Consider the following 27,636-nt stretch of genomic DNA (forward strand, 5'->3'; position numbering starts at 1 on the left):
GTCCGTAATATGTATCAGATGATTTGTGTGGGTTTATTTTATATACTGCAACTTTGCTAAAGCTGTGAATTATTTCCAGTATGTATTCGGATGATTTTCTAGGCTTCTCTAAGTATATCATCATATCATCTGCAAAGTGTGATAATTTTGTTTCCTCATTACTTATTCTTAATTCCTTTGATTTCTTTTTCTTTTCTTATCACTAAAGCCAGCATTTCTACTACAATGCAGTGATAATGGGCATCCTTGTTTCACCCTGATCTTATTGGGAATGCATCAGCTTCTCTCCATTACAAATAATGCTTGCTGTTGATTTTAGATAGATACTGCTTATTATTTTAAGGAAAGCTCCTTTTATCCCTATGTTCTCTACTGCTTTAATAGGAATGGTTGCTGTATTTTGTCAGAAGCTCTTTCTGCATCTTTTGAGATTATCTTATGATTTCTGTTGGTTTTCAACATAAAGTCGATTGATATGGTCAATCATAATAATTGTTTTCCTGATATTAAACCACTCCTACATTCCTGGTATAAATCCCATTTGTATTATCCTGCTGATAAGTTGCTGTAATCTCTTTGATAATATTTTATTTAATATTTTTGCATCAATATTCAGTAGGGAAATTGGTTGTAATTTTTTTTTCCTGTTTTCCCTCTTCCTGGTTTAGGTATTAGTACCATATTTGAGTCATAGAAGGAATTTCACAGAACAGTTTTAACCTTTTTGAGACTTAATTTCTATCTATAAAATAGAGATGTTTCCTGCTCTCTACTTCACAGATTTTTAAATGATAATCAAGTATTAAAATTTTTTTGACAATTTTATGAGAACTGTGAGGTACCATTTTATTGTAAGTGATTGTATCTTCTGTTCATTTTTTCTGTGTTATGATTCTAGGTTTATTCATGAAAGCCTGAGTGATGTTAAAGATATATCATCAAGAGACCTAACACGGTAAAATAGAAAAATTATTGGGAACATTTACTTGATTCAGGTGACCTGAGTTTTGTCCTAATTACTTAAACTCCTTGAGTTAATTTCCTCAACCCATCACAGGAATGATACTATTAAAAATAAGATAATGTCTTATCGTACCATTGTGAAAATCAATAATGAACAAAATGTCAGTTTTTATTGTTTTTATTTTTTCATCTTATATCCTATGGGGTTTAAAAAAAAAACAGGCCTGGGACAAGTCATTATCCTATATGTTCTTTAATATTAAATGTTGACTGGAAAATTGGATAAATAGAAAAGCGGATGAAATAATTTATTTTTAACATTTGAATAAAAGTGTTAGCACCAAAACCCCTGTATTCTGTGTTCCCTCCAAGCACCTTTCTGACAATTCTATTAGTATGCAGAAGGATAGAAATGATATATTTATTATCCTGTTGTGACTTTCTTCTAGTAGACATCTGTATTTTTAAAACTTTTTGTTCCATGTAGTTTTAAATTTACCATAATTAAATTTATCATTAAATTATCATTATCATTATGGCAACATCTCTTAATATATTATTAATTATTTTTTATGGATTAATGGTTGAGGTGAATGTAGTTAAGAATTGACCTAGTATAGTTTATTTTTTGAATTCCCAAGGGTTTGGGGGATTTGTATTTTAATTACAAGGATTAGCTATCATTTAGTTTATGAAGGTTAATGGTTTTGGGGTTGCAATTCTGGCCACTTGCTAATGTCTTTCTTGGTATTCAGAAGTCACTAACTTTTTGTAACAAATAATGATTCTTTGTACAGATTCTAAAATTTCCTTGAAATTTTTCATAAATCAATATTCTTAAGATTGATTTTTCTTACACATTATTATTATTCTAGCCCCTATCCCTGTTGCCTCATGTCAAAATGAAGATTTTTCAGAATTTTTTGATTTGTTAAATCTTAAGCATTTTATTTCCATTACCATTATTTAATATCGCATCACTTGCAAATATACTCCTCAATTAATTTTATTTACTATTTAATTAAATAGTAAACCTATATTTGGCAAGAAAAATTCACTCTGTGAATGTGGTTGGACTCTTTATTGTTGAAAATATTTGGGGCAAATCCATCCCACAATTATTTTTATTTTCTAAAACTCTGTTTATATACAAATATAAGCCTGAATACACTCAGATACTTTTCAGAGATGCATTTTAGTGGACCTCATGGTAAATACTGCATTATTTAGAAACTTTTAATTGCATTTTAAAATCCTGATAATTAAATAAAGGTTTTCACATCATGTTGTTTTGAGAATATCAAGACTCCATTAGAAAACTCTTTAATAAATACTTGTCATGAATATTTCTCTGAACTTTTTATACACATAACTGTTTCCTGTAGAGTTGATTTCCTCTGACTCAGAAATTACAGTCACAACTATATTATTGTAACTTACAAATTTTGGTCTTTAGTTGTTAAATGGAGAACATTTCAAGTAGTCTAACTTGTATGCTTTATTTAATTGATAGTTGTTACATTGACATGAAAAGCAAAAAAAAAAAAAGTATTTAAAACAAGTGAGATATTGAACTAAGCAAGCTGGGCTCTCCTTCTGAGAATTTTAAGGAAGCAACACAGACTTTGGCTACAGAAATTGAGACTTTTGATTTTTAAACTACCTTTTCTGAAGGCTGCATTATTATCCTTAAATCAACTCAGTAGAAAATATAAGAAAATATGTATAGTGTAAGAGCTTTCAGTAGAGTCTACATTTCTTTATGATAAGTAACATTATTCATTTTGCCTTCATATCTCCAATGCCCTGTACAGAGCAGTCATTTAATAAAGCTTATAGTTTACTTATGTTAGAAGTAAATAAAGTATACCTTGATAAAGATATCACATCCTGGGTATTTAGAGAAAATATTTTGGAGAGTTCTTATTAATATATACCTAAGTGGACCTCTAGAATAAGTGGTGATAGCATTATATATCTAGATATAATCAGTTGTATAACTCTATTGAAAAGGAAAAAATAACTAAGATATTTAACTTTTGGTCATTCATTCTGTGGGAGTAAGGTAAGACAAAGAAGCCCTATTTATAGGAAAACCTTGCCTTTTCAAATGAACTTGAGGACCTTGCTGAGGATTTGAGACTTTGCCTTGTTACCTGATGCATACCAATCAGTGAGCAATATGGAAGATGCAGTTGCTTAAGAATGATGATAGGAATATTTGTTTTTCCTCTTAGTACTTATGGGATGTCTAATGTGGACCCAATGTTGTTCTAGCCACTGACAAAATTTTTAAGGCTACAAGAGAATTAATAAGCAACAAAAGAAGTGTGTATGTATATAAATGTACATATATAAATATATATAGAGAAAGAGAATATGTATCATACATATATGTCTACAGAAGAAGTGTGTGTTTGTGTACAATCATATGTTATATGATATAATTATTAACAACTAATGATTTATTATTAAGTAATTCAGAATAAATTAATAGAAGCATATATTAAATGCTTTTGTACAGACACACATTTCTTTTGTAGCAATGTATATATGAATATATATAGTGTGTATATATATATATATATATATATACATGTATACACACATATACACATTCTATAGCATCCATTAAATGTAACATTCATGTAAAGTAGAATATAAACTCCTTAAAAGCAAAGGTTGGTTTTATTTTTGTCCTTTATAGCCCCAGTACCTAGCAAACACCAACTCAATAGTATGTGTTTAATGGATACTTATTGAATTGAACTACTTTTGGGAAGATCATATGTTTTGCTACATTGAAGGACTACTTATTTTTTATACAGAAGTCCAATTTCTTCAGATAGATTACAAATAGTACCTATATGTCTGTGTCCTCAAGCATAATGCACTAAAAACAATAGGAACTGATTGTTTATCAGTAATATTTATGTTGCAAGTGCATACTACATATAGAGATATATCTATTCTTTACTGTTATCCTTTCTTATCCTCCTTATATTTCTTCTCCATTATCTTACAACACAACCCCAGTAACCTTCCTCCTCTACCAAGTAAGTTTTGTTTTTGTTTTCTTAAAACAATTTATGGAAGGACCTTAACATCAGAATGTAATTGCCTTATTTCTGGGACTGGTCAGATAATTTTTGAGAGGGTCTCACTTGCTGGGAGATGGACAATATTTTCCTCAAGAAATCTGCATTAGAGATATAAGGACAGCAAGGATTCTTCCCTACAAGGGTCTGACTTCACCTAGGGGAAAACTGGACCCGAAGCAATGAATTGTCATGGAAAATTGGATATGTGAAAAATATGTCTTGCCTACTTTGTGGCTTAGAGTTCAAGCTTTAAAATATAACTTTTCCTATCTGATTTGTAAAATTTACACTCTGAATGGTTGATATATAATGCCAAAAGTGTGGTGGCCTCTGTTAATCCTTATAACAGGGATTTTATTATTTGGCTCATTTAAGAATCTAATACAGACACTTGGGAAAACTCATAGAGTTGTTAATCTCACATAGGTTGTTAATCTGGCATAAATTCAATTCACATTCATAATAGATTGCCAGATCCATCTATTGCCTGAGGATTTGGTCATATTTTGGAGAAAGCTGAAATGAACTTTCCTGATTGAAAATGTCATTTTACTTGTTATTCATGTGGGTATCTCAAGGCCTTGGCAGTAGGAGCATTTTCATAAATCCACAAAGTAAATCATTAACCATTGCAGAAATCAGGTCTGTACTGGCAGGATAGAGATTAATACTGTTTCATTTTGTGCTTCTGTGGGCCTGGTAGTGACTTGCAATCACAGCTTTCTTGAACTTTTACCTATAAAATTTTGCAGGTTTTTTCCTCCTTTTTCCTAGGGGGAACAGGAGAAGGGAGAGATTGAATAGCTGTTTGCTTTAAATCAATATGACTTCTTTATATGTTTGTACTAATGGAAATCCAATGTATTTGCTTCCAATTAAGCTTTGACATGACTTTAAAATTTTCAGCTTAGATGACAGATTCCATTTGACCATATGACAAGGAGTATTTCTCCTAGCCACTGTCCTTGGAAGAATATGATTTGACAGCTATTAAAGGCAGATAAATGATCTATAGATTCCATTGGCTGAGTCTGGAAGGAACCTGCAAATTGAGTGTTCTGAATGCAGATAATCCACCAAAAATAACAGATGACTCTCTAGTCACAAAAGATAAAATATGTGAAAATCAAAATCAGCTATTTGAATAAAATACCTTGTAAAGTTACTAAATTACACCTGTGTTACATTCTTATTTTAAATCTTTCCCCTTTTCCTCCCCAACCCCTCCCCTTTTCATGATCCCATGAACGCAGAGAATTGCCCTAGAGGTGAGACCAGAAACATTGAAACGAACTCAGAAATAGTTTATTCTGAAAGAGTATCCCAAGTGTTCTATCAACAGAGCAGGGGAATGTGGAGTAATGAAAGTAAAAAAAGTCAATCAGAAACAGAACAAAAGACAAAGCCCACTTTCTTTTAGTGATGAATCCATATGGAGAGAGGCCTTGAGGTTACCAGGATTTTTTTTTTAAAGGGGGATGGGGGAAGGAGAATGGATGTGTTTTATTGTCCATATTTGAAAATATTTAGTTTTATTAATGGTTCAGTTTTAATGCTTTGTGTTTCCAGTGGAATGCTTTAAAAGTTAAATTAAAAGTTAATGCCCTATTGTTCATTAAAATCTAAATTTTCTGTTGTTTTCTGTCTAATTCATAAAAAGGAATGAAATTATAAAGAGACTAAGCTTTGAAATCTCTTAATAAAAATATAAAGCATATAATTATTACTTCTCCAGACATAATGGAATGTATGAATGTTCTATATTTGAAGTCAAAAGATGATTTTAAATCCTGGCTTTGTCACTTTACTACCCATATGATTTTAAATTAGTTAATAAACTACTTTGGATTTAATATCCTGATGTATAAAATGAGGAATTTGAACAGGATAACCTGCAAGGTGTCTTATGGTCATCTACCTCTGAATGAATATGTGATCCTATGAACTTTCTGTAGGATTTTAAGGCATCTAAAACACTTTTCTCACAACAACTTTGTAATAAAGGTACCCTAAATATTAGCAACCCATTCCCCACCCCCATGATGTGATACTTCACAAAATTTTACTCTTATATTTCATTGTGACATGGAGATCACTCCAGATTCTTGAATATTGTTCCTAAGGAGTATAAACTCGGTAGATTTTATCAGGCTGGAAAGACTTTTGTTATACTCCCATTAAGAAAGAAAAACAGTTTTCTGAGGATCAACTGAGCTAGAGATAGGTAGACTCATTTCCAGTACTTTTGGTAATGTATTCTTTAGTGATGGTCATCTATAAAAGACCCCAAAAAATTGAAAATGAATTTTAGTCATCTTTAATATTCTTTGTCTTCTGCAGGGACAGTATCAACATGATAGAAAAGAAGAGTGGAGGGAAATTTGTCCTCAAATAAGGATCAAATAGCTTAAATAATTTTCTCACACTAATCTAACTAGTAAACAAATATCAAAATGAAGATTCAAACCCAGTTCTTTTGCCACTACTAAATTATATGTGTTTCCACTACAACATGCTATTTGTCCATCAATATAAGGTGAGGCAGTATCACACACAAAGTGAAGAGACATACAATATTATTATGAATCTTGGACTTTATAGTGATTCAATACAGAAATTAAATGCTAAAAGAAAAAAATTAAATGCTTAATTATAGATGTGCCTAAAATATATCAAGGACTTAATGATTAAACTGAATTTAAAAAAGATGAAATGCAATGGGGATGAACAAATGTAGTGTTAAAAATAAACTTTAATAAATAAATTTCAATATTGGAGAATATAACTAGATAGAATTCTGCCTGAAAAGAAACTCTTGAGTTTTAATAATTTTCAAATTCACAATGAATCATCAGTGTAATGTACCATCTGAAAAGCTAATAGAATCTTATGCTAGATGAAGAGACATATTGTGCAGAAATAATAAGTTTTAGATGAAAAAGACAGAATTGACATGCTTATCCCATTAGCAAATAACAGAAGGTGGGAGGAGAGAAACAAATAGTACAAAAGTGATCTGTCCAACATCCCAAATAATTGATAGAACACTGAGTAAGCCTAATAAATTTACATTCAGTAGGAAAAAAAAGTGAAGTCTTATTCTTAGGTTTAATATAGACGATGTATTAAACCTGTTCTTTTTGGATCTGACAAAACCAGAAGTAAAGGCTGTAAGTAGAAAAAAAAAATTTTCATCTTGATAGACAAAAGCAAAGCAAAGCAAAAAAAGGAAGGAAGGAAGGAAGGAAGGAAGGAAGGAAGGAAGGAAGGAAGGAAGAAAGAAAGAAAGAAAGAAAGAAAGAAAGAAAGAAAGAAAGAAAGAAAGAAAGAAAGAAAGAAAGAAAGAAAGAAAGAAAGAAAGAAAGAATCCTGTAAAATAGATTTATACAAAAACATAATGGATTATCTTGGGAAGTGGTAGTTGAAGCTCACTTATGGTCATCACATAATCAATAGGTAACTATTTGCCAGTTATAAAGGGAATCTTTTTTAGATCTAGATTGAACTTGGTGGTCATTAAATTTACTTTCAATGATAAGATTCTATAATTGTGATAAATGACTAAATATATTCATGCAATTTATCTTTACATAATTTTCTTTCAATCATTTTGTATCATGTTCTGGTACATGTTCACCATCTTGAGTAATTATATTGAATAATCTGCTTTCATGATTGATAGATTGTTATGTTAAAATACAGGAAGAGTATTTTACTTTTTTAAACATGTCTTTAAATTGCTTTCCAGAAAAAGTAGACAGTTTTTGATTCAGTGACAATGTTAGCATCATCTTCAAAATTGACTAATTTTAGCATTTCTTGTTTTTACCAGTTTGTTAAAAATAAGATCATAGCATCTTGTTGTAATTTGTTGTAATTTACATTTCATATTATTGATAATTTTGAACATTTGCTATATGATTAGTATGGTTTACATTTTGGGGAGAACTCCTTTGTTTCTATCTTTACCGCAATCTTTACAATTCCTTAGGTGTTTTGAACATCTAAATTTTATTCTAAATGTACAATACAAAGTATGTTTTTTGTTTTTCACAATTGAAAGCATCTCTGATTCCATGTAAATTTATTTCACACATACCCAAGATATGAAATATTGTATAAACAAAGTGTTATCACCCCTTGTCTATGTTTAAATTATTCCATTAATAATAATTATGAAAGATTTCCATTTCCCACCATCATGTGAGCTTCTATATTTAGATTTCTGTCTACCTAAAAATAATAATTTAAAATGCAAGTCAATTTTAGACTTATTTTCTTGTATTTGTCACAGATTAAAAACATAAATTTATATAGTGTTTTATTTTTTCCTAGTTACGTGTAAAAACAATTTTAACATTCACTTTTAACACTGAGTTCCAAATTCTCTCCCCTTCTTCCTCCCTATCCATCATCATTGAGAAAGCAATACATTTTATATGTATATGTATATATATAGTCATGCAAAATATTTCTATAAGCATGTTGTGAAAGAAAACATAAACCAAAAAACCCAAAGCAAATCAAACCAAAACAAAACAAAACACCAAACTGTAAAGAAAAATACAGCAAAAACCAAGTATGCTTTAGTCTATATTCAGACACCATCAGTCTTTCTTTGAAAATGAATAGCATTTTTCATCATAAGTCCCTCAAAATTTTATTGGATCTTTGATGCTGAGAAGTGCTAAGTTATTCATAGTTGATCATCTTATAATATTGCTATTACTTTGTACACATTATATTTCACTTTGCATCAGCTCATGTAAGTCTTTCCAGGATTTTCTGAGAGCATCCTGTTCATTATTTTTTATAGCATCAGTATTCCATAAAAATCACATACTATAATTTGTTCAGCCATTTCACAACAGCTCCCAGAAAATAATTTCTATTAATTTTTTTGTATATATAGGTTTCTTTCCTTCTTTAAAAAAATCTTTGGTGATATAGACCTAATAGTGAAAGGGCATGCATAGTTTTATAGCCCTTTGGGCATGGCTCCAAATTGCTCTACAGAATAGTTGAATTAATTCACAACTCCATAATGCACTATTGTTTCATTTTCCCCATATTCCCTCCACCATTCCTCATTTTCCTTTTCTGTTCTGTTTAGATTGACCAGTCTAAAAGGTATGAGGTAGTACCTCAATTGTTTTAATTTGCATTTCTACAGTCAATAGTGAATTAGAATATTTATTCATATGATTATTCATTTTTGATTATTCATCTGAAAACTGTTCATATCTTTTTTTATCATTTATCAATTAGGGAATAGCTCTTATTCTTATAAATTTACTCTGTTCTTCATATGTTGGAGAAATGAAGCCTTTATCAGAAAAGCATCAAAATTTTTTTCACAATTACTATTGCTAACTATTTCTCTCCATCCTATTCCTCCACTTCCTCTCCACACACATTTATTCTTTTTTCTCTTCCTTTTACCTTGTCCCTCCTCAAAAGAGTTTTGAGGTAATTCTGATAAGAATTAGGATCACTCATTCACCCTTACCTCCATTTTGTTCCCCTCCACTCTAAAATCTTTTTCTTGCATCTTCAAAGTTAGATTATTTACCCCAGTCTGCCTTTTCCTTTCCCCAAGTACATTCCTCCTTCATCCCTTAATTTTATTTTTCAGATGTTATCCCTTCAGATTTAACTTACACCTCCCTCCTTCTAATGTCTTTATAATGGAAGTTGTTATGAGTTACATATATTCCCATATAGAAAAAAGCAGAATTGACTTTATTAAACCCCGAATTTCTCTGGTTATTTGCTTGTTAGTAGTCATTTTTTAGACATCTCATCTCCTATTCTGTTTTTTTTAAACAAGGAACCAATCATTTTTATGTTTATTGCTTTATAATAAAATTGGTAAGGTTAAGTTCTTCTAATTCCTAATTTTCCTTGAAATTTTAACTCTTTATTCTATATAAAAAAATATTATTTTTTCTAACTCAATAGTTTTAGTGAGTTAGCAGTTATGTTAGAGAACAGTTGAAAAAGTATCACAATTTTTATTATATTGTTATGGTTTGATCGTATTTAATATTATTTTTAATATTTTCAACTTTTTATATCATTTTTGCCTAGGTTTTTATTGTTGGTATTTTGTTGTTTCTTCAAGGTTCTCTAAGAATATTATGATAATATCCCTATTCTAATTCCTTCAATTTCTTTTTTTTTTATTTTTCAGTTCAATGTTTTCTTACTTTCAATTTTATTATTTTTTTAATTTTCAGAATTTCAAATTTGATATTTAATTGGGTATTTTTAATGTGATGTTTTTGTGGTTTCTAAAATTTCCATGCACAATTCATTGATGTATTTCTTCTTTGTTTTATTAATGTATGCATTTGAAGATACAAAATGTCCTCTAAATACTTTTTTCCATAAAAGTTTTAGAATGTTGCCACTTTTTTGTCATTTCCCTCAATGAAGTTATCAACTATTTCTTTTATTTGTTCTTTGATCCACTCATTCTTTACAATTATATTATTTGGTTTCCAATTAATTTTTAATCTATCTTTCTATTGCCCTTTATTGAATATAAAATTTTATTGCTTACATAAAGGACATTTTTGAAACAAGGTCTAAAAGCAGTATTTTATTTTACCAAATAAAACATTTTCATATAAAAAAATAAGTTGAGAAATTTGTTCTTTGGACCATTCAGCAAGTTGTATGATTATAAAGCTCTTTTTACAAAAGTCAGATTACTCTCTTCTGATTGTTTAAAAGCTCCATAATATAAATATATATTATTTTGCACAGATTTTGTAGTAATACTAAAGTAGGTATAAGGGTTGTAGTTGATACTTCCTTCATCATATTTGTTTTTGATTTTTATTATTCCCCAGTAGAAATAACTATTTTTTTCAAAGAGTATACTTCTTTCAACTACCTCAACATATTCAAAATTGCATTCCAGAATGAATTTTCTCTTTGTATACTTCATTTAGTCAAGTTACTCTTTCAATTTTTTGTTTTTTTATATTTTAATATCATACAATTAGGACTCTGATATTAGAATCCAAAAATCATAACCACACTAATTTTGCTGGAGTTGTTATTTAAGACTTCATAGATATTTTCATTTTTGTATGTTATCTTTCAAGTTTTTTTTATTTATATGCTTTTGTGATGATCAGGCTTATTTGACTTTTTGACCAAGCTTTCTGAAAATTATTTTTCTTAATCGATTTCTAGTTGAATGAAGTAATGCTGCCTTGAACTCTTTTTTTCTTGTTGATATTTTCAAACTTTACTGTAACTTTCTCAGTGACTACTTTCCTAGAGTAGTGTCTTTCATCATAAGAAATAAATCCAATAAAACCAACATGGCAGGTAGGCAGAAAGTTTTAGTTAGTGCTTCTACCCAACACAACTCTATTAGACAAGAACAGGAAAATTTACTAGATCAACTCCTGATTTGGAAATTAAAGGGAAAAAAATCAGCGAGTTTTTTTTTTTTTCTATCCCAGGTGGGAATAAGAAGACACAATGACATTTTTGTGGATCCTGGGCAAAAGTCAAGGCAGAAGTGAGCTAATTTACACAGGACATCCTAGTGAAGGAGAAACTGTACAAGAACAAGAAGGCGTCCTAGATCTAGCAAAGAATGTCTTAAATTTACATTGGAATAGATTCCAACAGAGATATTTAGTGCTCAAAAACAGTTCTATGTTCTATGGCATACATAGATTTAGAATAAATTTGGGGTACATTGTGGGAAAAAACCTGTATCTACAGGAGAAGTTTTTGAGAACCAAGGAACAAATCCAAATATAATCAAAAGGGTCAGGCACAAGGAAGAGAACATTTGCATCTTCTAGTCCAGTAGGAAGACAGCAAAGGAATAACAGAACTGGATTCACAGACAAAACACGCAAAAAGTGCTGAGAAATCACAATCAGAATCATATCTAATTTAGCATAAAAAGTAGAGATCTTGGAATATAGTACATTAGGTGACAAATCATATGATCTTACAATCAAGATTAAGTTATGCAGAAAAACAAACAAAAGTAGAAAAACGTACCAGGAATTTCATGAAATAGAGGGTTTTCAAAAGTTTCTGATGAAAAGATTAGAGTTCTCAGAAACTTTTAAATTAAAAAAAATATAAACAGTTAAACATGAACAGCTAAGTGCTTTCCAGTACCTCCCCCATCCCTTAGAATCCTACCGTCTAGAGTTCAAAGAGGCAGTCTAATTAAACAGAAATCCAGTAAATGAGTTGTTGTGTTTTTTTTTTTTTTATGTCTTGAAGAAAAAATTAGAAAGGAAGAAGATGAGGGATAAATTGGGGGTAGAAGGGAGAGGAAAATTATGAAAAATTGTTTCACATAATCAAGGTGCACAAGTAGAAGTCTATAAAAAACAAGGTGGAAGGAGTGGGTCAGTGATTGACATTTTGAACCTTATTCTTAACTGAATTGGACAAATGAGGGAAGAATATACATATATAAATAGTGAGATAAAAAATACATTTTACATAATAGGGAAGGGGAATGGTTAGGGAGATGGAGAAGAGAGAGGAAAAACCATGAGTTAGAGTGGTCATAAACAAAATAAACTGCAACAAAGGATGCACAAAATATTTTTAGTCTAGTGTTAAAACTTTGGGAACTCGGGTGGTATTTATCAATTGTTGAACAAGTTAGAGTGTATAAATGTATTGGAATAGAATTGTGCTGTAAGAAATGAAGGGAATGGCCTCGAACAACCTGGGAAGTCTTGTATCAGTTAATGAAGAATGATGTGAAAAGAATTAGGGGGAAAATCTGTATGATGACAATTGTATTGTAAAGACAGATAACTCTGAAAGACTTAACATCTTGAATGAGTGGATCAGCCATCATAACAGAAAACTCATGATGAAACATGCTTTCTACCATCTGATAATGAGGTTTAGGACTCAAGCTACAGTGTTTGTTGCAAGGACTTTAATTTTTCTTTCTCAGACATGGAGATAGAAGAGAGCAAAGAAATATTTTTGCTAATTGAAAAGAATAGATTTTTTAAAAAAGAAAAACAGTATTAAGTAAAATAAGTAAAAGTGAATGTCTGAAATGTATATATTTTTCCAGTTACAGTTCACCACTTCTCTACTAAGAGCAAGGAGACATGCCTAACTGTGAGTCCTTGAATTAATAATTGGCTACAGCATTGGTCGCAGTTTTGAAATCTTTGTGTTCTTTTTCTGTATATTATACTCATCATATAAATAATTTAATAGATCCTGTCTATTTAATTCTGCATCCTTTTAAATGCTAACATGAATATCTATAAATTTTTAATTCGTTATTTCTTATTCAGTGTTCATAATGTTCTTCTGTAATATTTTACTTATTCATTTACAAATTAAATATTACTGCTTTTATTGCCCTAAAACTTTTGCTTGGCAAGAGAACAGATTGGTTGATGCTTTTTCAAATCTCTATTATCTTCTTATTATAGATAGTGTTATATAATTTAGGTATAATGATAGATTTTGGATAGAATTGGTAGTGTGATAGATTGAGCTGTCCCCAGAGGTAAGACTGCTGTTTCTGATTAAACTGGCTGTGTGACTGTGTGTAAGTTGCAGCCTCTTAGTGTCTCATAAAAATCTTTATGACTATAAATTAAGCAACAGTAACTAATCAGCATTAGTAAAAATATAATTATTTTCTTAACCAGAGACATTCCCATACCAATAAAATTCCAAATATATTCAACAACAATCAAAACCCTTCTTTCTAATACATTAATAACTTCTTCAGAAAATATTGTCAATACCCACAAACACTTGTAGCAATTTCACAACTGTCTAGAACGGGATCTAATAAAGGAAACTTTTCATAAATTGTCTTCATTCTTTCAGCCATACAATTCTCTTTTACTGGTTAGTATTTCTTTTCCTTTATCCCTTCACTCTTCATTCTCTAATGTTTTTTTTAATGAATAATTCTATGATGAAAAATAAATTGTGTTAGGTTTATAATAATTTTAGGGTTATTCAATTTGAGTTGAAATTTTAAAATCACGATGAAAGGCACTTTCATTTTCTTCCTATTGCCATTTACTTCCTCCCCAACTCCCAATGAAAAAGCAAGAAAAACAAAACAGTTTTATGTATATAGTCAAGCAAAATACATTCCTTAATTGGTCATGAAAAAGAAAAGTCTCAGTCTGCAACTATATACATTATCATTCTCTATTGTTGATGTTCAGTTATTTCAGTCTTGTCTAACACTTTATGTGGACACTTTATGACCCCATTTTGGGGTTTTCTTGGCAAAGGTACTGGAGTGGTTTTTGATTTCCTTCTCTAGCTCATTTTACAGATGAGGAAATTTAGACAAACAGGATTAAGTGATTTGTCCAGGGTCACAAAGCTACTTATTGTCTGAGGCTGGATTTAAACTAAAGTCTTCCTGACTCAAGGCCTGACACTCTATCCATTGCTCCACCTAGCTGCTCTTACCTCTCTCTATCAGAAGGTAAGTACTTCATTTCACCATAGGTCCTTTGGTGTCATAACTGTGCATTAGATTAATCAGGTATCTAAGTCATTTTAAATTTTTCTATTTAACTCTCTATTAATTCATATAGGTCTTTCCAGATTCATCGGGAGGTGGGGGGACCACCTTCATCATTTCCTATAATAGTATTTATCATGCTTACATACTGTAATTTGTTCCACTATAGATAGGCACCCAATCACAATTTTCAAATCTTTATCCCTTAAAAGGAACTGCTATGGATATTATTTTTGGAGGTACATATGTCCTTTTCTTTTCTTTTTTACATCTTTATAGTTTAGACCTAGTAGTAGTAAAACTGGGTAAATAATATGCACATTCTGGTAACATTTTGAGTATATTTCTAGTTTCTTTTCTTTTTTTTCCAAAATGGGCAATCCAGTTCATAGCTCTCACTCTTAGTATATTAATGGACCTATTTTTCTACTGTCTTTCAAGCATTTGGCATTTTCCTTTTTTTTTTTAGTCAACTTTGCTAATATGAGAGTTGTAAGGTAGAATCTCACATTTTTAAAAAAATTAACAATTTTAATATTAGTTATTAATGTATTAGAATTTTAAAAATATGACTATAGCTTGGATTTCTTCTTGTAATAACTAATCACACATATTCTTTGAATGTTTAACAATTGAGGAATGGCCCTTGTTCTTAAAATTTTTAATCGGCTCTCATATATGAAATACCTTGAATAAAATTACAATAAATATATTTTTAAATTTACCTATAACTCTTCTACTTTTAGCGTCATTGTTTTTCTTTGCATAAAAAAGTTTTAATTTTATGTATTTCACATTATCCATCTATAATCCTCTTTACTATTTGTTCATACATTCTTTCCATACCTATAGATCTGATGGGTTATCAAGTTATTTTCTCACCATGATACTTGGATTTCGCAAGCAATTGTTGCCACTTCACAGGTGGGAAAACTGAGGCACAGATAGGTTAAATAAATTGCCAAGTCAAAGGACTTGATAAATATAGTTAGCAAGTGTTAGAACTGAAATTGGAACTCAAGCCTCTCCTAACTCCAATTCCAGTGCTTTTTCTGCTATTCAGCAGGGTTAAATAAAGCTTCTTTCTTTCCTACCACTTTTATCTACTCTTGTTTATAAATATTAGTGATAACATTGGGTGAAAGGAAGAATTGGAGGAAGGAGGATTTGTGAAACCCATCTCTGTCCATAGAAACCCAACTAGGCTAAGTAGATCTGTTTTTTTTAATGCAATGATTTTTTTTCTTTAACCAAATTTATCTTCAAAGGATAAATGTACCATTTCTATTGGGTGATATTTACTCATATCCTAAGTAAAAAACATTCAATTATCTATACAATATAGTCAATTTCAATTTTCATAAAAATGGCAGTAAGAAAGGATATTTCCATAGATCACTTTCATCCATTAGTGATTCAACTACTGTATATTAATGGCCATATCATCTTTGCTATTTCTTCCTTTTTTCCACTTCCCCAGTCTTTAGCATTCTCTTTTTCCTTGTTCTCCTCTCCCCTTTTCTCTCTTCCTGATTTTCCCAAGTTTTAATTTCCATTATCTTACCTTTATTCTCCCTTATCCCAACCTTAATATCATTTAAAATAGCCAAATGAACTTTTTTCTTGGGTTTTTAAAATGAATTATTTATTTATTTCAAACATTGATTTTTTTTTTTAAATTGAGTTCCAAATTCTCTTTGTCCAATCTTTCTCTCTTCCACCCAGTGAGAGGAAAGCAATATATCAATTATACACATGAATTCATGTAAAATGTATTTCCATATTAGTCATGCTGCATAAAAAGTAATTAAAAAGCAAGAAATATAAATAATGTGAACAATTAAATTTCAGTCAGTACTCAGAGCTTATCAGCTCTCTTTCTCTGGAGATAGATAATTTTTTTTTATCATGGGCCCATTGGATTGTCTGAAATTACTGTGCTGATTTGAATAACTAGGTCTTTCACATTTGATCATCCTAGCAATACTGATGTTACTCTGTACTAAAAACCTGTATCCCTTAAGATACCTTCATCAATGGTTTGATAATTTCAATCATTTTAATAATTCATAAGGAGAACCACACAATGTAGTTTATAAGATCATAGAATTTATAAATGAAATAGATCATAGATATTGCATTAAAATGTATTATAGAAAAAGCACAGGGCTAGAGAAGTTGAATGTCTTATCCATAGTAATTTAATTAAAAAGTAACAGAGCAAAGATTTGAACTCCTGTCCATTGATTCCAAATTCTGTGTTTTATCTATTGTAACATTTTATATCTGCCTTCAAAGACAATATGAAAATCAACTAAACTCAACATTTCTGTCACTAATTATTTCCCATAGTCATTGACATATCCTGAAAGAAAAAAAACAAACAAAACTTGATACTTAAAGAGTTATGAGAATTGCTAAATTAGGAAAGGAGATGTTTATTATTTACTGTTATAGATTTTTTGTGCATAACAGAATTATAGTGAGGATTACTCATAATGGGATATCAATAAACTACTCTTCAGTATCAGAACAATGATGCTTTAAAAATTGCAATGATATTAATTAAATTAAATATTTATTTAGTTTCTCTATAATAAATGACTTGGAGTATCTTTTTTTCCTTTATTGGCTATATTGTGTAAATCTCTTTAGTTAGGAAAAAATTAGTCAGAAATCTTGCATGCTTTGTGTGAATTATTTCTTTGAAATAAGTAGGAACTACTTATTTCCATCATCATCTCATCTTGCACAATTAATTTCTCTGTTTTGTGAAATAATAATTATTATGCTTATTATAAATTAAATTATTAGCTTTAAGGAGAAGAAACAACATTAACCAGATTAGCTTAATTATCTTTACTGATTAGAGAATGTTATAGATATAATATGCCTGTATTATAATTAGTAAGAAATTTGACAAAGTTTGTTAAGGTATACTTATGAACAGATGGAGCAATATCAGCTAGAGATTCTGTAGTTACATGGTTTCATAAGTGTGCCCAATTGAATCTAAAAAATAATGGATAGATGTGAACCTGGAAAGAATGCCTCAAGAGCCTATACTTCATCTTATTCTGTTAAACATTTTTGTCTCTGACAAAAAGAAGATACATTTATACTATTCCTATCAGATTTATAGATGATATAGTACAGAAAACAGCTAACATAATAGATGATAGAAGAGAGATACAAAATGATATTGACAACCTAGGCTAATGGTTCAGAACTAGGATGATGAAATTTAATTGGAATGAATTTAAAGTCCTACACTTGATTTAAAAAAAATAAAACAACAAATTCATTACAGGGAGACATTATTTTAAAAAATTACACATGAAAAACTAATTTTTTAGTGTACAGCAGAGCAATGTGTCATTGTATCCCCCCAAATCTAACATAATCTGTCTGTATTCATTGAAATAGAGTATCCAAAATTTTTTGTACTATCTAGAAAAGAGCACATCAGGAATATTGAATTTATTTCTGAGTATGACATTTTCAGAAGGACATTGGCAAGTTGAAAATTATCTAAAAGAGGGTGATGTTTTGAATAATTTTAAATTATACCAATTTTAAAAATTGGATTTAATTGACTGGAATATTTGAAAGAGCAAATGATATTTAGCCTGAGAAAAAGATGATTTGGGGACCAGGTGGAAGAGTGGTAGACAATAATTTACAAATTATTTCAAAGTATTTAATAGGCTAATAAAAGTTAGGGCTGGAGATATTTGCATCTATTTCCCTCAAATTACAGATAAAGATATTGAATTATATAAATAAAGGATCTTGCCAACAATCACATAGTAATAAGTAGCAAAATCAAGACTTGAATCGGCATCTCCTGCTTCCACATTTGAAGAATGATGAGTGAAAGAGACGTTAAAATTCTTCTAGTGGGTTCTAAAGAACAAGACTTGGGATGACAGGTTGACTTTTCAAATAAGAAACAAGGGAGCATGTATTTCTAAGTAGAGGTGAGTGTCCAGAAAATGTGATGTTTCTGCAAGGGGACATTTTAAAGTAAAGGTTGAATATCATATTTTCAGGTATGCTGCTGAATTAACAGCTGAATCAATTCCTGTTCAAGTGAATCCCCTCAAGGTGTCTTTCTGATTTTTTGATATTCTGCATAGTTTTCAGAAGTCTTTTTCCTTAAAGAACAACACTGTAACTGATTTTATGTTGTACTTCTGTAGATAACCATCTTCTTCAGTTAGAACACAGTAGTTTCTTTTCTTTTTTTTTTTTTTTTTTATTGCTAAATGTCATGATTTCTAAAAGGGCAATGTAAACCAAAGCAAATTTTGGTGCAACAGTGCCACCGTATGGTTATTTATGTAAAAATCTATTTAGTTTAAATGTCAAACCAGGAGTTAGTAGTTTCAAGACCTGAACAGTCCCCACTCAAAATCACCATTTGCACTCGTGATCTTTGCCTTCTGGTGCTCTATACAACACTAATATCTAACTTAACTATTTGTGATTCTGTTTAGGGTTCATTTCATGAAGAGAAAAAGGAAGTGGCTTTCAAACTCTGTTTAATTATCAGTTTAATAGAGATATGTGACTAGGCCAATTATTTAATCTCTCAATGGTAGGTAAGTCCTTAAAAGGCTAAGTTGAAAAAAAAGGTAGCAACTTACATTAGTAAAGGTATTTTCCTCACCTAGGAGTTTCCTATACCAATGAAATTATAGATCTGTGTCCTATCTTTTGAATGGTAGGAAACATACAAAAAAAAAATAAAATTGCCAGTTATTTCTCCTTTCAAAATGAATAGTTGTTACAGAAGAAAAAAAAATGAGTCTTTGATCCAAATCAAGTGTAGTTGTTGTTGTTGAATTGTTTGGGTTTTATTTCTTTGTTTTTCTGATTCACACTTAACAGAAATGAAATGTAATCCTTCCAAGAAGAGAGAACAAGGTAGCTAGGCGGTGCAGTGGATAGAGCACCAGCTCTGAAGTCAGGAGGACCTGAGTTCAATTTCGGTCTCAGAAACTTAACACTTCTTAGCTCTGTGACTTTGGGCAAGTCACTTAATTGTCTCAGCAAAAAAAAAGGGGGGTGGGGGTGGGAATGATGTTGATCATGGGGTGGAGGGTAGGAAAGATACTCCTAAATCATCATACTGACATGTAGAGGACATTCTTCATAAGGCTGCAGATGATTCTGTTTTCATCAGAGCTTCTGTTGCTAGAAGATAGAATTTAATTGCTTAGCAGAACAGAGGAATATTAACTTGTTAAAATATTATTTTATGAAAGAGAATTTCAAAAGAGCTTAGTATTTTCCTCTGAGAGACTATTGAGATCATGTAAATTTTGAACTGGTATTCCTGAACAGCCTTAAAAAGAAAAACAAATTGCTTATCAATGATACTAACAGTCCACATTGGAATAAAGGCAGTACAAGAGCCCATAAAAAAGAAAGTATTAACTATCAATCAGATATGCTCTGATACCTTATCAAATAAGTGAAATGATCCATTAAGTTATTCCAATATCTTCCAATCAATGACATAAGATTTTAATTTTTTTTTTTTTACAGATCTGAGATTTTATCAGTGTAATAGTGTAATGAGCTCCCAGAGAGGAATTTTTATTACCAATGAATAACACGATATCTTCACCTCATTTATAGTTTTTGAGAAATGATTGGGACTGGATGAGAAAGGAGGAGGAATTATTCAGCTAGGTTGTATCAGTACTAGATGAAAATCTGGTATTAACTGTTATTCTGCCACTGATTTCACTTAGACCTTAGAGAGTCAAGACTTTTGCAAAGTAATCAAATACTAAAATAAAAAAGGGGATATGGAATGTTTTGAGTTTCAGTTCATCTCATTTTATGATTATAATCATAATCATATAATATTATATATAAATATAATTATGATTATGATTATAACACAGAAGACAGTGGAAAGCACTTCACTTTGACTTCTGTGACAAGCAAAAGATAAATATATTTCTGGTTTTGAGATAGAAGCAGTTGGCCCCTTTCAGTCTATAACTAAGCTGGCTCACAGAAAGCCAATTGAGACTAAAACTATGCTCTTTTCTTAAATCAACAAAGTTCTTAATAAGAAGAGATCTGTCCAGGGGCAATGGATAACTCCTAGGGTTAACCTCTCATGTGACCGCTGGTGCAGGGAAGAGGGAAAATAAAGAAGTGCTCATAGTCTTACCTGCTGGATTCTGCTGAAGTAATCTCATGCTGACCCAGATGTATCACTCTAGGGGCTACTGACTCTTGTCCATTTAAATCCTTCCTGTACAATGTTTCCAAGTTTTTTGAAATGTTGCCCAGGAATCTAGTGATACTCTGGGGGAATGGAGCTAAGGATGAAAGCTGACCCACACCTAAGACTCAGTGTTTCACTAAGAAAAAGGGAAACTGAAAGGGATAAAAGCTTCATCTTTTGGCTCCTTTAGGAGAGAGTGTGTCAGCTCCATCATGCAAGGCTATTCTCCTTAAATCAATGTCTATGCCTCTGAGAGGTGATTTCAGGGGCTCAGAAAACCTTGCCGACTGTGAAGTTCTCTACCTCTTTTTCCCCCACTCTATCCCACCATGATACCCAATATTCTATTATTAGAATTTGCCATGTTGTTAGTTTTAGGTTTTTAATTCCTGCTAAATGTAATGTCTTTGGGGACATTAAACTCTTGTTGGTAATTTATTAATGATCTTGTTGAGGTTTGTTTGTTTTTCAAAGTGTAAAAGGAAAAAGAAATGACATGAAGAAAGTCATGATAGCACTGGATACCTAAAGGATAAGGAATATAGTTAGGACCATAGTGGGACTAATGGTGCTGAAGATAATGTTCTCCTGCATCCCTGTTTCAGTTACTTTTGCCCATTAGTGGACTTTGGGACTCTTGAAGAATCTTTTAGGTCTGAGGCCTTGGTGGAAACATAAACAGATTTAACAAGAAGTAATATTCAAAACATTCATTGTAGAACAGACCAGATAACTAAATAGATTGATAATCTAACCTTGTTTCTTTCCTTGTACAAAAGCTTTTCAGTTTATGAAAGTATGGGAAATCATTTAGATGATTTTACAGAGGACAATTGAACCCAAAACATTAAGCAGTGTGTCCCTGTATTTTGATCAATGCATAACAAGCCTGATTTATCTACCTATAGCATTTTCACTTTGGAAACTACATAAAAATCTTACAAAGTCTCCTTGGGAAGAGATAAGTACATAATACTTATAGGATCATTCCTCTGCAAAGCTGGAATTTGTTATGTGGATCAGGGTTTTGCTCTAGGGTTCCAGAGTTTAAAGGGTGCTGACAACACTAGCATTCCAGAATCCTAGAAACAGCTGAGCTTAGCACCTAGTTGGTGATAATAATGAATTAAAATAAGAAGCTGCCTTCCCTTGGCAGCCAAGCCACAGCCAAATTCCTCTTGAAGCCTGCCCCTCTGTGTTCTTATTCCTCCCCACTTAGAGCCTTTCTTGCTCACAGAGACTGGTGTCAGGTGTTTCACATTCTTATATACTTGAGTCTCCCCCAAACCGCACACTGAATTAGCCCTAAAAAAATGGATTCACAGGTACATTTAATGTTCATTGCTCTATATCTAAAAAATGATAATGTCAATTCTGGTTATTACTTTTACCATTCCCCACAAAAGCTCATCATTCAATTGATTAGCACAACAGACAAACATTAACTTGTTATAAGTCTTATTTTATGAAAGAGAATTGTAAAAGGTTGCAAAAACTCCACATAGCATTCTATATGACTCTTAAGGTATTAAAGCTTAAAGCTGCACTAAAAACTTTTGGGATGCTAAATATAGCACACTACCAGATTCAAACTAAAAATGCTTTGGGTGTGGTAGATCTTCTAGATCTATACTTTGCCAACCAACATAGCCCTCCTTTTGACATATACTGGCTATGTGTCTCCAGAAACTTGTATAGCTTCTTAGTGCCCTCAGGAGGCACTAATGTTATAAACTGCAGATGAGGGGATTATCTGCATTAGGACAAAGGGAGTTCCTCATCAGGAATACCTGATATGATAAAGAAATGATAAAGAAAAAAAAAATAGTCATTCTGCTGGATGCTGTTGATAGGAAGCATAATTTTTGGCCTGAATAAGCTTAATTTTTCATGAGACAGGAGGAACATGATATTGCATATAATTAAACAATTTATAGACTAAATTAAATTGGGCAGGACATAAGGTGTCTCCATCTAAAATGGAGGCACTACTATTGTATCTTGAAGCTTTTGCCATAACAGTTGAAAGAGGTTTCTGTTAGCTCCTTTATCCTATGATCATGTCTAGAAAACTTCATATTTATGGTATTAAAATGAATCACTTGTATTTTTGCTTCAAGCTCGCCTAACCCCTAACCTCCAGGAACAAATTATCATGTTTCTGGTAGCTATAGGCAGACCCTTCTGAGTCACTTCTTTAACTTCAGTAGAATATTCAGGGTAAAAGTGAAGTCTTTGGCATTAGATTTTCATGCTAAATATTTGTTGAAGAACTGATCTTCTGCTTATCTACAAAAGTCCAACAAAAAATTTTTACCATATGTAGCTAATTGAGAAAGAAAATCCATTGCTTTTGTTTGTTTGCTTTTCAGATGGGAATCAATATTGTGGACTCAGCTGTGTCTGGATTAGGTGGTTGTCCTTATGCAAAAGGTGCTTCTGGGAATGTAGCAACAGAGGATTTGATATATATGCTGAATGGTCTGGGACTCAACACGGTAAGTCATTATAATACATTCAAATAATATTCATATATTCCATGAAGCTCCAGATCAGAAGATTTGTAAAAATTGAAAACTCATTCCAAGGTCAAGGTTCTATTCCATTTCTGCAGTAAATTCAGAGATGAAAATCCAGTATCAAAGATAGCTTTAAAATAATAACATTGCTTTAATCATTGAGAACAATAATGCTTTACATTTGTTATAGCACTTTATACTTTAGTTTTAAGAAGTAGCATAACTTAGTAGATAGAGATTCAGCACCAGAGAATGGAAAATAGGAGAAATTTGACTCTTACCTCTGATGTACACTGGCCAAGTGACCCTAGACAAGTCATTTAAAACTCTCAGTTCCATAGACAACTCTGTAAAATTCTGAAATTGTAGGAAAGTGGCTGATCACAGTTTCCTAATGGGAAATTCCTGAACCAGTGACATCATAGGTCTAAATGACCCTCTTCCCCAGCTCATCCTCCAATCCCATACATCAAAAAACAACTTCACCATGCATTTTTCAAGTGCCTTGCTAGGCGGTAGAGATATAAAGACAGAAATGAAATCAATGAATAAGTGTTTATTAAGTGCTTATTATGTACCAGAAATTGTACTAAGCTCTGGGAATACAAAAAGAGGCAAAAGACAGTTCTAGTCCCCATAGAGATTACTTTGTGTTAGAGGATAAAATTTACAAAGTTTCCACATTAATTGCAATATTTCACTTGGGCTGACTTGATACTCAGAACTTCAAGACATTGGTAATACAGATATTATTATTTTTTATTTATAAATAAGAAAATTAAGGTTGAGAGTGATTTAATGATTTAACTTCTTTTCATAATTGGGAAAGGTTTAGAAGATACTGGTGCAAAATTATTTAAATCTGTAATATATAATGCATGTTTGTTATTTGTTAAGGATCAGAAATTTAGACATAAATATGAAAGAAACATTAGGGACCATCAGATTTAACACTTTCATTAGTAGATAGAAATATGGGCATGGAGTCAGAAAGATCTGAGTTCAAATGTAGCCTCAGAAATTTACTAGCTATATAACCCTAGCCAACTTTTTAAATCTTGGTTTGCCTCAGTTTTCTCAACTGAAAAAGGAAATAATAATAGCACCTACTTTGCAGGATCAAAAGAAATAATAATTGTAAAATTCTTAGTATAGTGCTAATACCTAGTAGGTGCTATAGAAATGATTATTCCCTTCTCTTTCTTTCCTGTCTCATTAAGAATCTGAAGCCTGGAGAGGCCAAATAGAAAACCCTTGTTCACATAGGGAGTAAGTGGCAGGTCTGGAGTACTAACCCAGATGTTCTATCTCCAAGCCCAACCATCTTTCTGCTTTATGGTTCTGCATCCCAAGTAATAGCATCACAGATTTAGAGCTGGAAGGGATTTCTCAACTTCCTCATTTTAAAGATGACAAAACTAAAACCTAGATAATGCAAATGATTTACTCACAGTCACACAGGTAGGAGGTGACAGAGGCTAACTTTCAGATGAAATCTTTGAATTCCAAAAACAGTGGTCATTTCATAGGACCATATCATATCTCAAAATGACTTGGTTGTAGCTAACTATATTCACTAGGTATGGCATTCTAGAAAGAGAACAATTCAGCTTCCTGCAAGAAAGATTAAATTGATTTCAGGAGAAAACAAATAGACAAACATTTATGATCATAGAGCAAGAGAAGAAGTCAGGCACAGTGCAGTGACAAAAGTACTGAATTTGCACTCAGCAATACCTGACTTTGCATTGTGAATTTAGTCAAATCATTTAATCTCTGTAAGCCTATTTCTTTATCTGTAAAATAAAAAGGAATATGATCATTGAAATCCCATTCAACTCTGAATTCTCTGATGTGACTGAATCATTTGTATCTCAGAAGCCCCAAGTCTTCATCTAGCACAAGCTGTCATGACCTTCTTTAGCTTTAAGCATAAACTCTGTTGTTTTGTGAGGTAGGGAAATAATAATTTTCATATTTAGAAGATGAAAGACCTAAAGGAAAGCTAGGTGTATGTGTGTGTGTGTTTAAAATAATTAGACTATTTTACTGAAAAGTAAAATAGTAACAGCTTAAAATCTCTTCTACGTGACAATTTAAATCCTATAAAAGGGCAGAAAGCTGCTAAAAGGAAACTCCTTTTTTTGCATACATTTCAACAATCCAACTTAAATGGTTGTAAAAATGAAATTCTGAGGAGGTGATGAGAGGATTTGATGGTTGATGAAGCTTTAAAAGTCTCCTGTGAGCACTTGTTGGAAGATAATTAAAAACTTTCAGTTGACACATGTAGCCAATTATACAAAATTTCCTTTTAACTTTATGAGAGAATTCAAACTAGAGTGTTTCCTGGACTCAGTGAAGAAGGCACCTAAGGATATTTCTGTGACACAACTGGGTTTCCTGAAGTAAAAGATTCAACCTGAAGTAACAATTGGTGTTGGAAATAGTTATACAAGATATAATAGTAATATAAGCCATTTACTTACTGTATTTAAAAAAAAAATGTTTTCATAGATTTTTTTTAATAAAAAAAATAGGAGGGAATTCAAAATCAATGACCTGCAAAAAATTTGCACAGAGAAAACTAGCTAAAAGGAAATATGGTTAAGTAAATATGTAAATATATACTTACATATATATATTATACACATACATATATTTGTATACACATAGAAAAAAAATATATATACATATGTATGGACACACATATATTAGGTTAATGTGCTCACAATTGTTACTGTCATTTAATTGTTTATAGTCATGTCTGACTCTTCTTGACCCCATTTTGGGTTTTCTTAGCAAAGATACTGAAGTCGTTTGCCATTTCCTTCTCTCTTTTTACAGATGAAGAAACTGAGGCAAACAAGATTAAGTTACTTTCACAGGGTCATAAATAGCAAGTGTCTGAAGTAAGATTTGAACACAGATCTTCCTGACTCCCCACTTGGCACTCAATTCACTGTACCACTTAACTTCCTATATCCTCTCTACCTCTCTCTCTTTCTTTCTCCCTTCTCCCCCCAACATATAAACTTGCAAATTTTTGAAAATGCTGCCACTGTTTGGGAATACCAGGGAAATGTGCAAAATTATATTTACAAAAGTAGTGTTAGCATGTAAAGCATGAGCACATTCCCTAACTGTAAAGAAGGATCAGATAAATTCACTTTTAAGCCAAAGGAAAAAGGTGCTTCATAAGAAGCACTTATGAAGTTTGCTAAGTGCTTTCTAAATATCATCTCATTTGATCCTCACAGCAAGCTTAGGAAGGGCCATCTTTGTTTTATAGTGGACTTGCCTAAAGTCATCTAGATTAGTAAATTTTTGAATCAAACTCAAGACACTATCTGGGTAACCATAAACAAGTCACTTATCCTATGTTTCCCACAATTAACTTCTGTTACCTCATCTGTAAAATGGAGATAAATAATAGGATCGACCTTTGAGGGTAAAGCACTTAACAGAAGTACTTGGATCATAGTAGGTACTAATAAATGCTGTATTCTCTCTGCTTCTTAAAGCAGTGTTTCCTTGCCCTATTTTTAATTGAGATATTATAAGATATACACTACATGAGAATTAAATAGTAACTAATGAAACCAGTGATATCATAAAAATTTCAGTCTTAAAATTCATTAGTGATATGTTATTAATAAATGTAATTTAAAATGTTTGTTGATTTCATCAAGTTGGGGAATTTCTGGTATGGAAACTAGTTGCAGATTGCCATTCCTTCTATAATCTATAACTTTAGAACGTTACCAAGGAATGTTTTAATTTTAAAAAAAATGAGATTTAAAGTCCTCATGATTATTTAAAGGCTTTGTTCATGAGGGGGATGGACTTAAAACCAGGAAGATACAGGATAGAATTCCAATTTAATCTCTCACGAAGTGGATGACCTTTGACAAGTCATTATGCTCCTCTGAGCCAATGTTTTTATTTTTTAAAAAAATGGATAATGACAGTACCTACTTAATATGATTATTGTAATTATCAAATGAGATAACGCAGATAAAATAGTTTTGAAAATCTTTGATAATAGCTGACAATCATATAACACTTCACAGCCTACAGAGTATTGTGTTATTTGATCATTACAATAGCCCCTTAAGAGCTATTCCCTATTTTGCCCATTAGGAAAATGATGTCAGAGAGGATCTTTGATAGGGTGGCACTCCTTCTAAGTGTTTGAAGCAAGATTCAAACCTAAATGCTCTTGAAACTGAATCTAGTTCCATGTTCACTTTGCTATATTACCCTAAAATGTTATATAAA

At 31.4% G+C, this 27,636-nt stretch overlaps 1 protein-coding gene across 1 annotated transcript in view; it reads left to right on the forward strand.

The window, feature by feature from the left end:
• Positions 1–27,636, forward strand: part of HMGCLL1 (3-hydroxymethyl-3-methylglutaryl-CoA lyase like 1) — a 213,952-nt gene that overhangs the window by 183,568 nt on the left and 2,748 nt on the right. The window contains exon 8 of the mRNA XM_023503044.2: positions 23,209–23,334. Coding sequence (XP_023358812.1) covers positions 23,209–23,334 — 126 coding nt within the window. The remainder of the gene's footprint in view (positions 1–23,208; positions 23,335–27,636) is intronic.

The sequence above is a fragment of the Sarcophilus harrisii genome, chromosome 4 (assembly GCF_902635505.1).
Source record: "Sarcophilus harrisii chromosome 4, mSarHar1.11, whole genome shotgun sequence".
NCBI classification, from domain to species: Eukaryota; Metazoa; Chordata; class Mammalia; order Dasyuromorphia; family Dasyuridae; genus Sarcophilus; species Sarcophilus harrisii.